General features: G+C 48.6%; 2 protein-coding genes across 3 annotated transcripts in view; one reads left to right on the top strand and one right to left on the bottom strand.

The window, feature by feature from the left end:
• The window catches only part of LOC148182324 (serine/threonine-protein kinase PAK 3-like), a 226,917-nt gene that overhangs the window by 40,156 nt on the left and 172,070 nt on the right, over positions 1-14,691 (bottom strand). The gene's annotated exons all lie outside the window — the stretch shown is intronic.
• Positions 123-9,575, top strand: LOC102102790 (class I histocompatibility antigen, F10 alpha chain-like). 2 transcript variants are annotated; one of them, XM_088068942.1, is made up of 8 exons: positions 123-351; positions 1,808-2,071; positions 2,358-2,630; positions 3,284-3,556; positions 3,642-3,746; positions 3,835-3,870; positions 3,990-4,040; positions 9,290-9,575. In XM_088068942.1, the coding sequence occupies exons 1-7, from the start codon at positions 123-125 to the stop codon at positions 4,013-4,015; spliced, it is 1,206 nt and encodes a 401-aa protein (XP_087925068.1). In that variant the 3' UTR covers positions 4,016-4,040; positions 9,290-9,575. The 2 variants fall into 2 exon arrangements, with proteins under 2 accessions (XP_087925068.1, XP_087925067.1); XM_088068941.1 differs by lacking the exon at positions 9,290-9,575 and adding an exon at positions 4,769-6,628.

Raw genomic sequence — 14,691 nt, 5'->3', positions numbered from 1 at the left:
GCTGCCGCAGCGGGGATCCAGAGGGATTCTCTGGAACTCTCCCGTCCTCTCCCCCCAGCCCTGCCTCGGGCGCGTCCTCTTCCGCGTCCTAACCTGAGAACCCGGGATCTGCCCGGCGCCCGATGACGTCACTGACACATCGGGCTGCCATTGGCGAGCAGGAAATAGCGGCGCCAATGGAGGGGCCGGAGAGGGCTCTGTGGGCGGGGCCAGAGCTGTGGGAGGGGCCAGCGCCGTCGCCGCGGCTGCAGCGGAGCAGCGCGATGGGTCCAGCGCTGCCTCTGGGGCTCCTTTTGGGGCTCCTCTTGGGGCTGCAGGGGATCCTGGGGGACCCGAGCGGCCCGCCGAGAGGTGAGTGGGATCCCCCGAAACCGGGACCACCCTGACGCGCAATTCCCGGGCACCGGGACCCCTCCGAACTTCCATTTCCGGGCACCGGGAACCCCCTAAACCTCCATTCCCGGGCAGGGGGAACCCCCCTGAGTCCCATTTTGGGTCCTGTGACCCCCCTCAATCCCCTTTCCCAGCACAGGGACCCCCGTGTACACCCTCATCTGGCACCGGCACCCCCCTGAACCCCCATTCCCGGGCACTGGGAACCCCCGGAATTCCCTTATCCGGGACTGGGACCCCCCCACACCCCCGTCAGTGCTCTGGGACCCTCCTGCATCCCGCTTTTCCCAGACCCCAGACCCGCCCTTTTCCTCGGCTTTAGGACCCCCAGATCTCCCAAATTTCTGTGTCCACCCCGTTTTCCACTTCCTCCGCTTCCCGAAACGGGGTCCCAGAGGGTCCCAGGGGTCTCGGGGGGTCTCAGCAGGGATTCAGTGGGGTCCGAATGAACTCCCTGGAATTCCCCTTTCCCCCCGTCCCCTCCCCACCACGTTCCCTCGGTTACTTTCCCTTTTCCCTTCTCCCAAACTGCGTCCCCGGGATCCGCCCGCTTCTCCCCGCCCCAGCTCCCCTTTCCCGTCACCCAGGGATCCCCTGGACCCCCATTCCTGCCTTTCCCAGCTCCCAGACCCCGCTCTCCTCAACCCCAGGGACCCATGGACCCCCTTTCGTGGGCACAGGGGCTCCCTGGATCCCCCATCGCACCTCTCCCAGCCCCTTCCTTGAACCTTGGACCATTCCCGGCTCTCCCGGTTCCACTTCCTGACCCCCAAATCTCTGCGTCCCCCCAGTTCTTCACCCCCTGTTCGTCCTGCTGGGGGGTCCCAGGGGGTCCGGGAGGGTCCCTGGGGAGTCGTGGAGGGTCCCAGGGGGGATTCTGAGCTCTGAATTTTCAGTCTCAGGCACTGGGACCCTCCCTGCACTGCCTTATCCTGTACCAATCCCCCCCCTCACACCCCCTTTCCCATCCATCCCGCCTTTCCCAGTCCCCAGACCCCCCCTTTTCCTTCACCCTGAGACCCCCCAGACCCCCATTCCTGCTTTTCTCAGCTCTCACCCCCCCTTTCCTCTGCATCAAGGACCCCCGAGCCCCCATTCCAGCCATCCCCACCTCATGACCCCTTTCCTTGGCACTGGGGACCCCTGGAATCCCTTTCCTGGGCACAGGGACCTGCTGGAACCCCCATCCCACCTCTCCCAGTCCCTGCACCCCCCCCTCCATAACCCTGGAACCCCCTGAGCCCCTGGACACCGGGACCCCTCTGCATACCCTTTCCTGTTCACCCCACCTCTCCCACCCCTGGACCCCCCTTTCCTTGGCCCCAGGATCCCCAAACCCCTTCCCAGCTCTCCCAGTTCCCCTTTCATTGATCCATGACCCCTTCAGCCCCCCCAAATCTCCGTGTCCCCCCAGTTCTCCACTCCCTGCGTTACCTGGATGTGGCGGTGTCAGAGCCCAGCCCGGGGATCCCCCAGTACATGGAATTGGGGTTCGTGGATGGGATCCCCTTCACGCGCTACGACAGCGAGCGGGGACGGAAAGTGCCACTGACGCAGTGGATGGAGGAGGGAGCTGAGCCGGGATATTGGGAGAGCCAGACCCAGAACTGTCAGAGGTACCAGCATGTGCATGCCAGGAACCTGGAGACGCTGCGGCACCGGTACAACCAGAGTGGGGGTGAGTGGGGGGATCTGTGGGGCTGGGATCTGTGGGGCTGGGATGAGATATGTGGGACTGGAATGGAAACTGTAGAGCTGGAATGGGGGATCCTATGGGGCTGGGATGGGACCTGTGCAGCTGGAATGGGAACTGTGGGTCTGGGGTGGATAGCCATGGGACTGGGATGGAGGTCCATGGGGCTGGGATGGGATCTGTGGGGCCAGGTTGGGATCCATGGGGCTGGGATGGGATCCGTGGGGCGGGGACACAATTCCATGCGTCTCTGTGGGTTCAATCCCCCCAGGTCTCCACACCATACAGCGAGTTTATGGCTGTGACCTCCTGTCCGACGGGAGCATCCGTGGATCCGAGCGGCATGGCTACGACGGGCGGGATTTCATTTCCTTCGAGCTGGGATCCAAGAGCTTCGTGGCAGCCGACGACGCTGCTGAGATCACCCGGAGGCGCTGGGAAGATGAGAACGAGGTTGAGAGGCGGGAGAATTACCTGGAACACGTCTGCCCGGAATGGCTCCAGAAATACGTCAGATATGGGCGGAAAGAGCTGGAGCGCAAAGGTGGGTGGGAATTTGGGAATGGAGCACTTGGGAACGTGATAATTCCTGTGGGAATTCCATGGGCAGATATCGCCACCGTCCCATTCCAGTGGGAATTCCATAGGAGGATATCTCCAGCATCCCATTCCCATGGAATTCCATGGTCAGATCTCACCCAATCCCATTCCCATGGAATTCCATGGGCAGATATCGCCACCATCCCATTCCCATGGAATTCCATGGGCAGATCTCACCCAGTCCCATTCCCACAGAATTCCATGGTCAGATCTCGCCCCTATCCCATTCCTGTGGGAATTCCATGGGCAGATATTGCCCCCATCCCATTCCAGTGGGAATTCCATGGGCAGGTCTCACCCAATCCCATTCCCATGGAATTCCATGGGCAGATCTCACCCAATCCCATTCCCATGGAATTCCATGGGCAGATCTCACCCCCATCCCATTCTCATGGAATTCCATGGGCAGATCTCACCCCATCCCATTCCCATTCCCATGGAATTCCATGGGCAGATCTCACCCCCATCCCATTCCCATGGAATTCCATGGGCAGATCTCACCCCCATCCCATTCCTATAGAATTCCATGGGCAGATCTCGCCCCCATCCCATTCCCATGGAATTCCATGCATGAGTTCCACCATTATCCCATTCCAGTGGTCCCTGACGTCCATGTGTCCAGAAAAGAGGAACATGGGACACTGATCCTATCCTGCCACGTGTACGGATTCTATCCCAACACCATTGCGGTCAACTGGATGAAGGGGGGTGAAATCCGGGATCAGGAGACGGAGTGGGGCGGGATCGTTCCCAACAGCGATGGCACCTTCCGCACCTGGGCCAGGATCGAGGTGCTGCCGGAGGAGTGGGAGCAGTACCGGTGCCGGGTGGAGCATCCTGGAATGCTGGAGCCCGGGATCTTCACTTGGGGTGAGGCTGGGAATGTGTGAATTGAGGATTTGGAATTCTGGAATGGGGATTCCGCTTCCCCTCCTCACTATCCCGCGTTTCCCAGAGCCGACATCTGGCAGGAATCTCGCCGTGGTGATCACTGTGTCCGTCATCGCTGCGATCCTCGTCCTTGTCCTCATTGGATTCGGTGTTTGGAGGCTCCAATCCGGTAACACGGGATGGGGGTCGGGAAGGGGCACGGATCCACCTGGCATCATTCTGGCAGCACCCACACTGATCCTGCTGTTTTCCCACAGGGAGGAGGGACAGGAATGGATACAACCCGCCAGCCAGTGAGTTCCAGTGGTGGATCCAGCTCTGAATCCCCTCTTTGTGCATCCCAGGGTGGATCCTGGGGTTAATCCCGGTGTGTGATCCCTGCTGGAATCTCACGGATCTTCTCTTTCTGCAGGAAAGGACATGGAACTCAACAGCTGAATCACACTTATGGAGCGGGATTGGGGTAGGATTCCAGAGGGGGATCAGGGCAGGATGGACAGACTGGGATCAGGGAGGGATTCCAGATCAGAGCAGGGATCCAGAGCAGGATCAGATGGAACTGTCGAGCGGGATTGGTGCTGGATTCTGGAGCAGGATCAGGTGGGATGGATGGAGCAGGATTGGTGGGGAATGGATGGAGAGGGATCAGGGCGGGATTCCAGACAAGAATCAGGTGGGATGGAATGGAGCAGGATTGGGGCAGGAGGGATGGGGTGGGATCAGGTGGGACTCTGGATCAAGGCAGGATTCCAGTGTGGGATTAGTTGGGATGGATGGAGCAGGATGCGAGAGGGATTGGGGCATGATTGGAGCAGGATCAGGTGGGATGGATGGTGGATGGATGGATGGATGGATGGATGGATGGATGGATGGATGGATGGATGGATGGATGGAGCAGGATTGGGTGGGATGGATACAGTGGGATCAGGTGGGATTATTGGGGCAGGATCAGGTTGAGATTCCAGAGAGGAACTGGGGCAGAATGGATGGAGCAGGATCAGGTTGGGATTCCCGAGAAGGACTGGGGCAGAATGGATGGAGTGGAATCAGGTGGGATGGATGGAGCAGGATTGAGGTGGGATCAAGTGGGATTCTGGAGCAGCTCCTGCTGCCCATGGGCTCCAGCCAGGTCCATCCTGTGGAATGGGGACAGGGACAGGGTGACACCGTGACCCTCTCTCATCCCGGCAGGAATCACTGCTGGAACGATCCACAGAGCTGGATCTGGCTCTTTCCCTCTTCCCGGGAAAGCTGAGAGCTGCCAGCAGAGCTCATCCCACTGCTGCCACCCACCCCACAGCTCTTGCTAACGGATCGATTTCCTGTTTTCCAATGTTTTAGAGCCAAAACCCACAAATATTCCTGATGCTTTAGTTCTGGTGTGAAATTATCCTGCTTGGGGCAAGAAATCCGGGTTCCTCCTCCAGTGTCCAGCAGTTTCTCTCTGGGAGCCTGGGGTGGGAGTGGGGACACTGGGGACAGTGATGGGGACATTGGGGACAGGGATGGGACACTGGGGACAGTGATGGGGACACTGGGGACAGGGATGGGACACTGGGGACAGGTTTGTGACACTGGGAGCAGGGATGGGAACAGCAGGAATGGGAATGGGGACACCAGGAACTGGGGTGGGGAATCCAGGAACTGGGGTGGGGACAGCAGGACCAGGATGGGGCACCAAAAATGGGAATAAGGACACCAGGAGTGGGTTGGGGACACCAAGACTGGGTTGGGGACACCAGGAGCAGTGTAGGGACGTGCCACTCATGCCCAGGTCCATCCCCCAGGATTCATTTCCCATGCCGTCTCTCATGTCCAAAGTGTCCCCAGAAGGGTTTGGCCACACTGGGCTCATGGAGGGGCAGTGGGATGGGGGGAGGGGTCAGGCCAGGCCTCGCTGTCCCCAAGTGTCCTTGAGTGTCCCAAAATTGGTACTTGGGATCACAGAGAGGTTCCCTGGCCATGACCACAGCCATGACACGAGCACAAGATGACCGTGAGATGAGAGTGACCATGAGTGACACAACCCTGAGATGACCATGACCATGGGATGACCAAGATTGTGACCATGACCGTGACCATGGCTGTGACCATGACCAGGAGATGACCATGACCATGACACAACCATAACCCTGACCATGAGATGATTTGGACAAGAGATGACCATAGCTTGGCCATGGGACAGCCGTGGCCTTGAGGTGACCCTGATGTGATTGTGGCCATGAGATGATCATGAGGTGACAATGACATGATCATGAGATGGCCATTACAGTGAGATGACCATGAGCATAAAATGATGGTGATCAGGAAATGACTGTGACCACAAAATGACCATAAGATGATCGTGACAATGATATGACCATGAGATAACCGTGACACCACCATGGCCATGAAATGATGAAGGCCTTGAGATGACCTTGACTGTGACCATGACACAATCTTGACCAAGAGGTGACCAAGAGGTGACCACACCACACCATGGCTGTGTGGTGATCAAGACCATGAGATGATCATGACACAACCATGGCTGTGAGATGATTGTGACCATGAGGTGACTGTAAGATGACCATGAGATGACCATGACCATAAGATGATGGTGATGACCATAACCATGGGAAATAAGAAAACCCTTACAGAATATGGACCTTTTCCACCTTTGTTAAATCCCGGTCACTTCCGTTCATTTTTGTTCCCCAAAAAGCACTCTGGGAAGGGTTCAGCTGCGGCTCAGATGGTCCAAGAGTGGGCTGGTGGTCATCTCATGGGTGAGGCAGTGATTGGCTGGGGAGATGCATGGCCACCACACGATCAGAGAGCTGATTGGGTAAAGGGACACATCAACAGCAATACCGCAGTGGCCGGCAGCCAATGTGTGCTTGGTTTGGTTTAGTTAAGTTTGGTTAAGTTTGGGTCAGGTTTGGTTAAGTTTGGGTTAGGTTTGGTTTTGTTTGGGTTAAGTTTGGGTTAGGTTTGGTTAAGTTTGGTTAATTTTGGGTTATGTTTTGAGTATAAAAAGGCTCGGTTGGTTACAATAAAGGATCTTTGAAGCAAGCAAGGAAGTCCATGTGTCTTCGTTCCCCATTGCTACTCATGACCATGAGATGGCCATGACTGTGACCATGAGATGAGTCAGCTATGATCCTGGCATAGCCATGAAATGATTGTGGCCATGAGTTGACCATGAGATGATCATGAGGTGACCATGAGAGGACTGTGACCATCAGATGACCACGACACAGTCATAAGCATGAGATCGTGACCATGAGAGGACCATGAGCATGAGATGACTGTGATCAGGAGACGACAATGAACATGAGATGATGATGCTCAGGAAATGACCATGACCATGGCATGACTATGACTGTGGCCATGACATAACTGTGGCCATAAGATGACCACAAGATAACCATGAGCATTTCATGACCATGACATAGCCATGAGGTGATCAAGATCATGAGATGAGCAAGAGATGACCATGGCCTTGACACAACAATGACCATGAGATGACCATAATGAGGCAACTATGAGCATGTGATGATTGTGACCAAGAGATGATCATGAGATGACCACAATACAACCATGGCCATGAGACCATTGTGACCATGAGGTGATTCTGAGATGACCATGAGATGACCATGACTATGAGATGACCACGACTGTGAGATAACCATAACATGACCATGACAGGATCAAGACCATGAGAGGATAGTGACCATAAGATGACCACAAGATCATCATGAGGTAAAAAGGACCATGACATGACCATGACACAACCATGACCTTGAGATGACCATGACCATATGATGACCATGACCATGATATGAACTTGACAGAACCATGACCATTACAATGAGATGACCATGGCCATGAGATGATGGTGATCAGGAAATGGTCATGACTTTGAGATGACCGTGACCATGACACAACCACAACCATGAAATGACCATGTTATGATTGGCCATGAGTTGACCGTGAGATGACCATGACATGATTGTGAGCATGAGATGGCCATGAGCATGCAATGACCCTGACTGTGACCATGACACAGCCATGGTCATGTACCACCATGATGAGATGACCATGAATGTGAGATTACTTTGAGCATGTGATGACTGTGACCAAGAGATGACCATGAGATGACCATGCTCATGAGATCATTGTGAACATGAGATGGCCATGAGGTGACCATGATGTGACTGTGATCATGAGATGACCATGACAATGAGATGACTGAGAGGATGAGATGATGACTATCAGGAAATGACCATGCGATGGACATGAGATCATGAGATAACCGTGACCATGACCCAACCACCAGTGAGAGATGACCATGATATGATTGTGGCAAATGAGTTGATCATGAGATGATCATAAAACGACCATAACTGTGCAATGACCATGACCGTGACCATGACACAACCATGGCCATGGAATGATCATGATCATGGGATGACCATTACAATGAGATGACCATGACTATGAGGTGACCATGAGCATGAGATGATTGTGACCAAGAGATGACCATGAGATGATCACAACACACCATGGCCATGTGTGACCATGATCGTGAGGTGACTGGGACATGACCATTACAGTGAGATGACTGTGACCATGAGATGATCAAGACCATGAGATGATCGTGAGATTATCATGACCATGACACACTCATGATCATAAGATGACCATTACAGTGAGATGACTGTGAATGTGACCATGACACGACCATGACCATGGAGTGACCATGAGCATGTGATGACTGTGACCGAGACATGACCACAACACAACCATGGCCATGTGGTGATCAAGGCCATGAGATGACCGTGACTGTGACCATAATACAACCACAACCATGAAATGATCGAGATCATGACATGATTCTGACTATGAGTTGACCAAGAGATAACCATGCCCATGACACAAGCACAGCTGTGAGGTGACCATGATATGATTGTGGCCATGAGTTGACCATGAAGTAACAATGAGATGACCATGACCAGGACATGACCATGACATGACCATGAGCATGTGGTGATTGTGACCAAGTGATGACCACAGCACACCATGGCCATGTGGTGATCAAGACCATGAGATGGTCATTACAATGAGATGACCAAAACCATGGAATAACCATGACTGTGACACAACCACAACTGTAAGATGACCATGATATGATTGTGGCCATGAGATGACCATGACACACCTGTGGTATGAGGTGATTGAGACAATGAGATGGCCATGACGATGCAATGACCATGACACAACCATGAGCATGAGATGATTTGGATTAAGAGATGACCATGAGGTGACAACAATATGACCGTGGCTATGAAATGATTGTGACCATGGGGTGACTACGACAATGAGATGATGGTGATAAGGAGATGACCATGACCACAAGATCACCATGACCATGAGGCAACCATGAGATGACTATGACGGCGAGTTGACCATGAGCATGAGATGGTGATCAGGAAGTGACCATGATTGTGATGATGACACAACTACAACGGTGAGATAACCACGAACATGACATATTGAGACCAAGAGATGACCATGAGATGACCATGACTGTGACCATGAGAGGACTGTGACCATGTGATGACCATGTTTCCTAGTTTAGGGCAAATCTGGGAGAAAAACTTAAATGGGGTTCCCCCAGGAAAGCAAAATTCAAACGACCCCTCCCCTCCAGAAATGTTGGGGCTTTTGCAGGTGTGCTTGGCTTGCAGCCTCTTTACAGAGCATGCTGACCCTAACAGTGAACTGCCAAAGAAAACAAAGTGATAAATACTCCTGCTTGTTGAACAAGAACAAGGATCAAACAAAGGTCTGCAAACATCTGGTAATTTGCTTTAAGATAAGGATAGTAACGTGTTTAGAGAAGAACGCAAACAGTATTATAAATCAGAGCTATAAGTTTGTATTCTATTTTTAGATGCTTGGCTAAAACTATATAAGTAATGCAAGAGCAAGAAATAAAGGTCTCAGTTCCACATCATATTGGTGTGCTGTCTGATTCCTGCCTTAAGATTGGACTCCAACACAGAAAAAAAATTTCTTTCGAGAAAAGTGGAAAAAAATGTTTATGTAAAAGAAATTTAATAATATTAAACAATAAAACCTCTCACTATTTGATGAAATGGTAAACCTAGCAAGAAAAGTCCTTTTCATGTGGTGTAGCTCGGCCTGCTCAGGTTCTTATCAGTCCCTCCAGCGCCAAAAAAAGGACCAAAAGCAGAAAGGGCCATCCCAGCCTGTTTCTTGCATGCAGGAATAGTGTCACAGTGACTGTGAGCTGATGAAGACGGAGATGGGATTTAATCCAAAGCAGATTGTGCAGTGGGTGCTCACCTGTGATATGTATCCCTCACAGTACCTATTTATTTGGAACACTAGGAAGATTATGAGCCTGGGCAAGATATTAACCTTTTCAATACACAGATGAGACCTACAAACCTTGTTCCTCTCTCCAGGGACAGAAAAGGACAGAGTAACAACACACCAAAAAACAACATAAAAACATCAAAGTCAGTAAAAAAAAAGTTAAACCTTAAATAGAAAAGAAATGAAAAAATGGCAATTGAAATGAAAATATTCTTTTAGTAAAGCCATAGAAATAAACAATGATATATGAAAGTATCTCCTTTAATTAATGAAAAGAATAAAAAAATATTCAAACTGTAAATCTAAATGAAAGCATACATAAATGAAACCAAACAAATGTTAAAGTAACTGTAATCCCATAAAAAGTTTGAACAGAATATAAAAATAATATAAATATATATGTATAATATAAATATAAAAAAAATAACAAAATGCCCTTTGCCCCCAGGGAGAGAAGAAGAAAACTTCTGTTTCCAAAGATGATCACAAAAACAGATGAAGAAAACCTTTGCCTTCAAACAACTCATCCTTAAAATAACACGCCATGAATTCATAACCCATAGACACACCTCTAGGAGGCCTGTAAAAATGAGAAAAATGTCACAATAGCAAAATTTCTTCACAGGCGGCTGCTATTTGTGAAAATGTAAAACCACAAAAAATCCGTTCCTTGTAAAAAAGCCTCCATGACATAACAGGAAAAAACTTCTCTCCCTATAAAAACTAATACAAAGCTATCGTGTAATTAATACTGTGTAAACATCCCAAGTTCTATCTCTATGTTGTCAGGTAAAAAAAAAAAAAAAGTAAGGAGAAAAAAGGCGTTCAGAAAGTTTTATTCTACTTTCTCATTCTTGTAGTCCTGTAAATAAAGTTCCTTTATTCCTTCTAAGTTTTAAGCCTATTTTGCCCTTCTCCTAATCCATATCTCACAGTGAGAAATGAGTAAGTGCCCTGGAGATTTCAGCCAGCGCTAAACCCACCACATTATTTAGTGCATTAGCCAAAAAAACTCAAATTAGCGAATCTAAGCCACTGCACCAGGCTGAGGATCCCCAGCCAAGCTGAGAGGGAGGAGAACACAGCATTTGTGGGATCCTTTCCAGTCTGACTTGCTTTAGTTGGAGCCTGGGGGAGGAGAGAGCAGGAGAAGGGTTGGCTGAGTCCTCTCCCCTCTGCCTTGCCCTTCTCTGCTGGATCCTCAGTTCATCCCACACCCACCCCAAGACTCCATCCCCATCCTACTGGTGCTGACGGGATTAAAGGAGATAAAGAGGAGATTAAACAGATAGAGAGAGGAGAGAAAAAGAGAAGTTTAAATGCAGTTTAAATATGAAAGAAATGCATATGTTAGTGACTGCTGAGAGTTCCAAGGGAGCTGAAGGGTTTGCGAAGGGACAGGAGCCCGTGAAGGGCTCAGGAGCTGCTGCTGCCGGGAGGGAGGAAATGCACCAATGGCTCCCAGCAGAGTCTGTGCTTTGAGGCTCTTTCCCAAACAGCTGCAGGAGGGAAAGCAGCTGAGTTTGGAGGAAGAGTTTTCTGCTGAGGTTTCCTGTTTGGAGCTGTCACAAGCTTGAGCTGCTCAAGGGAAACGCGGCTCTGCTTCCAGCAGGGCCCAACTGCACGGGAGCACAACTTGGTTCCCTGGCCCTGAGCCAACGGGCAGCAGCAGCTTCTGTTCCCTCCTGGCTCTTGTGTCATTTCCAGCAGCACAAGACACACCAAGAAAAGCTCCTCCAGAACATGCCATGAGAAACACAACCTGATTTCATTGCATGAAGGAGCTCTGACAGTCCCACGGGCTCAGGTTTGTTTGTCAGTGAACAGAGCAGGGAAAAGCACAGACACATTCCCTGCACAGGGAATTCACAGGAGGAAAGTGCAGCGCTGGAGGATGTGCTTGGATACAACGTTCCCATGGCAGTTTTGGGGATAAAATCGTCAGCAGAGAGAAAAGAAAAAGTCCTGCCAAGGGTGGGCTGGGGAGGGCTGGTGCTTCCCGGGAGGGTCCCAAAGCTCAACAGTGTGGAAGAGTGGCTGGCTAACAAAGGTCATGTTCCCATGCAGCAATTAGCTGAGAAAGAATTAAACAACAGTAGAGTGTAGTTGGTATGAGATGTTGCAAAGTCAGAAAGACCTTAGTGATAACTGTGAACTGAGAACAGGACACTGTGATCAGAAGAATGTGGATTCAGCACAGATGAATGACCACAAGAATGTGGAACTAGGTGGAGTTGACCTTAAAGGAAATACCCAATAATGAGCTTGCTTTTGCACTATGTATGAGCCTAATTATTGATGTTATATAGGGAGTTTGGAGTTGCCAATAAAGGAGCCTTGCTGATCATTCATATTGATTGCTGCTTTTCTCCCACCAAACTCATCAAATGGCGCCCGAACAAATGGGACCCTTGGGACCTTTGGGACCTTTGGGACATTAAAAAGTGAAGGCCACGGGAGTCGGCAACAGGGGACGGGTCCTCTGCAGCAAGGACGGCGAAAAGCAACGGTGCCGCGCCCCAGGCGACCTCAGAGGAGAGTCCTGGCCGTAACGTGCTGCCGAACCTTGTAGGGCTGCAACAGCGCTGACGGTAAGATGGAAAGGCAAGCAGCGTATGATTTATTTACCTGCTTTTTAGAAAAGAGACAGGTTAAGGGTTTTGATTTGCACAAGGAGCTTCCTGGACTTCTTGCTTATGGGTATGCTCACGCCTTTACCTCCCATTGCTGGGCAAACACTCCTATCTATGCTGCCCATGGAAAGAGGGAGGGAGAGTCAGAGAGAAGGAAATAATAAGAAAGAAATTCCACAGCAAACGCTGAAACAGTGAACAGAATCTGTTCAGTTACGGCAGGATGTGATACATCCTGAACTATTTGCTTCACTTTTGGAGTCACTCTTAACACTACAATCATATTTAAGTTCCAACTTTGCTACCCTGGAGGAAAAGAATCCAAATTTAGATTGGTTTCCACCCGAACCAGGGGGACATGGGGGAGCACTGAGGTGTGCGCAGAGAGCGGGGGCACCCTCGGGACAGAGGCAGTGCAGAAAAAGTTCCAAGGCCACGCTGAACAATTACAGAAACAGCTAAGCAGAAACAGGTGGCTCAGACAGCTTCAAAAAGCGACAAAATAGTCAAAAAATCACAAACTATATGGTATCTAGTTCTAAATTCATCACTGTAATTAGAAGTTGATAAGCTGCAATGGTCACCGTTGTTAGCACCTGGCCATGAGAGACTTTTCGTGTAACATCGCCTGCTTTTGTAAAAATCATGCCCCTTTTTTCCTCTATCAGCAAACAAGAGAGATTGAGAGAAACAACTGTATGTGTTAAAGTTAACTTTGTGAGGTTTTTTGTTTTTTTTTCTGTGAGAGTATGTGGAGAATGTGAAGAAAGATAACAGCAGCAGAGAGCAGCAGCAGGGCGGGCAGTCCACCCCCCCGCTCCCTCTCTAAGAAAAAGCACCAGGATAATACCCAGTTTGTTAAAAAGTCATGATTCATTGGTTTTTTAAAATGTTTTTATATACCCTTTTAGAGTTAATTTTAAGTAATTACGAGTTTATGCAGTTGCAGTTTTTAGAGTTTTACTAGAGAAATTATTGTGATTCTTTGAAAGTTTAAAGAGTTTTTTTTTCAAAAAAAAGATGTTTAAGGTGAATATTAACAGAAGTTACCTTGCAATAATTAGCCTTTAAAACCTAAGGTTAAAAAATATGGTATGATTTACAGCTACTAAGAAAACCTTCCAATCAATGTTATCTACAAAAGAGATTTGTGGTTTAAAAAATAATTAGTCAAGAGAACTTTACTGTACAAGACAAAGTTAAGTTAGAGCATGTATTATCCATTTGCTTGTTTTCTCCACAATTTTAATAAGGTAATTTCAATGTGAGTCCTTTTGTTACATAAAACACATATAACTGCATATATACCAATTTGGATTTTGGATTTTAGTTAAAAAATTGGACTTAATATTTCTGAAAAGTGCTACAAAAGCTGAATGGCAACTTGCCAAATCCTGTGTTGTTGTGGTTTTTCTCTAGAAAAACTGCACTTTAAAATCCTAACCAATTTAAACATATACTAGGCAAATTCCTGTTATGAATGAGTATTTTTAGTACCATTTGCAGTTATTGTGAGTTATTCTCAAAGCTAGATGACATAGAATTGTGATGTATTTGTTACGTTTTTATAATCTTTATAGTGAATCCATGTTACTGCTATATTGTGTTTAAAAGGTATATATCAGATTTTTAGCGGCTTTTTGTAGTAACAGAATAAGATTAAGTTATGTTTTTATTTGATTTTATTATTATAAATATATTTATAATAATATATTTATTATATATATTCTAATATATATATTATGTATTATATATAAATATATTATATTTATTTATTATATTTAGGCTTGAATGTTTTTAAGTTATGTTTTATAACTTAGATATTTTTTAAGGTTAAGTTTGTTACTTCCTTTTGTCATAAATAATTATTGTTAGGTTTAAATATTGTTTAATTTAAATTGTTTTATGTCTTATTGGAGACACTTGTCTAAACTGCAAAGTATAGTTATTTTCCTAGAGAGATGAAGACGGCCACAACTGAAACAGCTGTGACAGAACACTGGTGAACACCTGCTTGTGGATAGAAGTGAATGCAGTCTGTGACACCCTTGACTTCACCAGGAGTTCTATTGGTTGTTACAATCTCTGCGGTTTTGT

Source organism: Pseudopodoces humilis, chromosome 33 (genome assembly GCF_049639895.1).
Source record: "Pseudopodoces humilis isolate 2021_Gansu_Grassland_sample_001 chromosome 33, ASM4963989v1, whole genome shotgun sequence".
Lineage (NCBI taxonomy): Eukaryota > Metazoa > Chordata > Aves > Passeriformes > Paridae > Pseudopodoces > Pseudopodoces humilis.
This window is presented reverse-complemented; position numbering and strand designations above follow the sequence as displayed.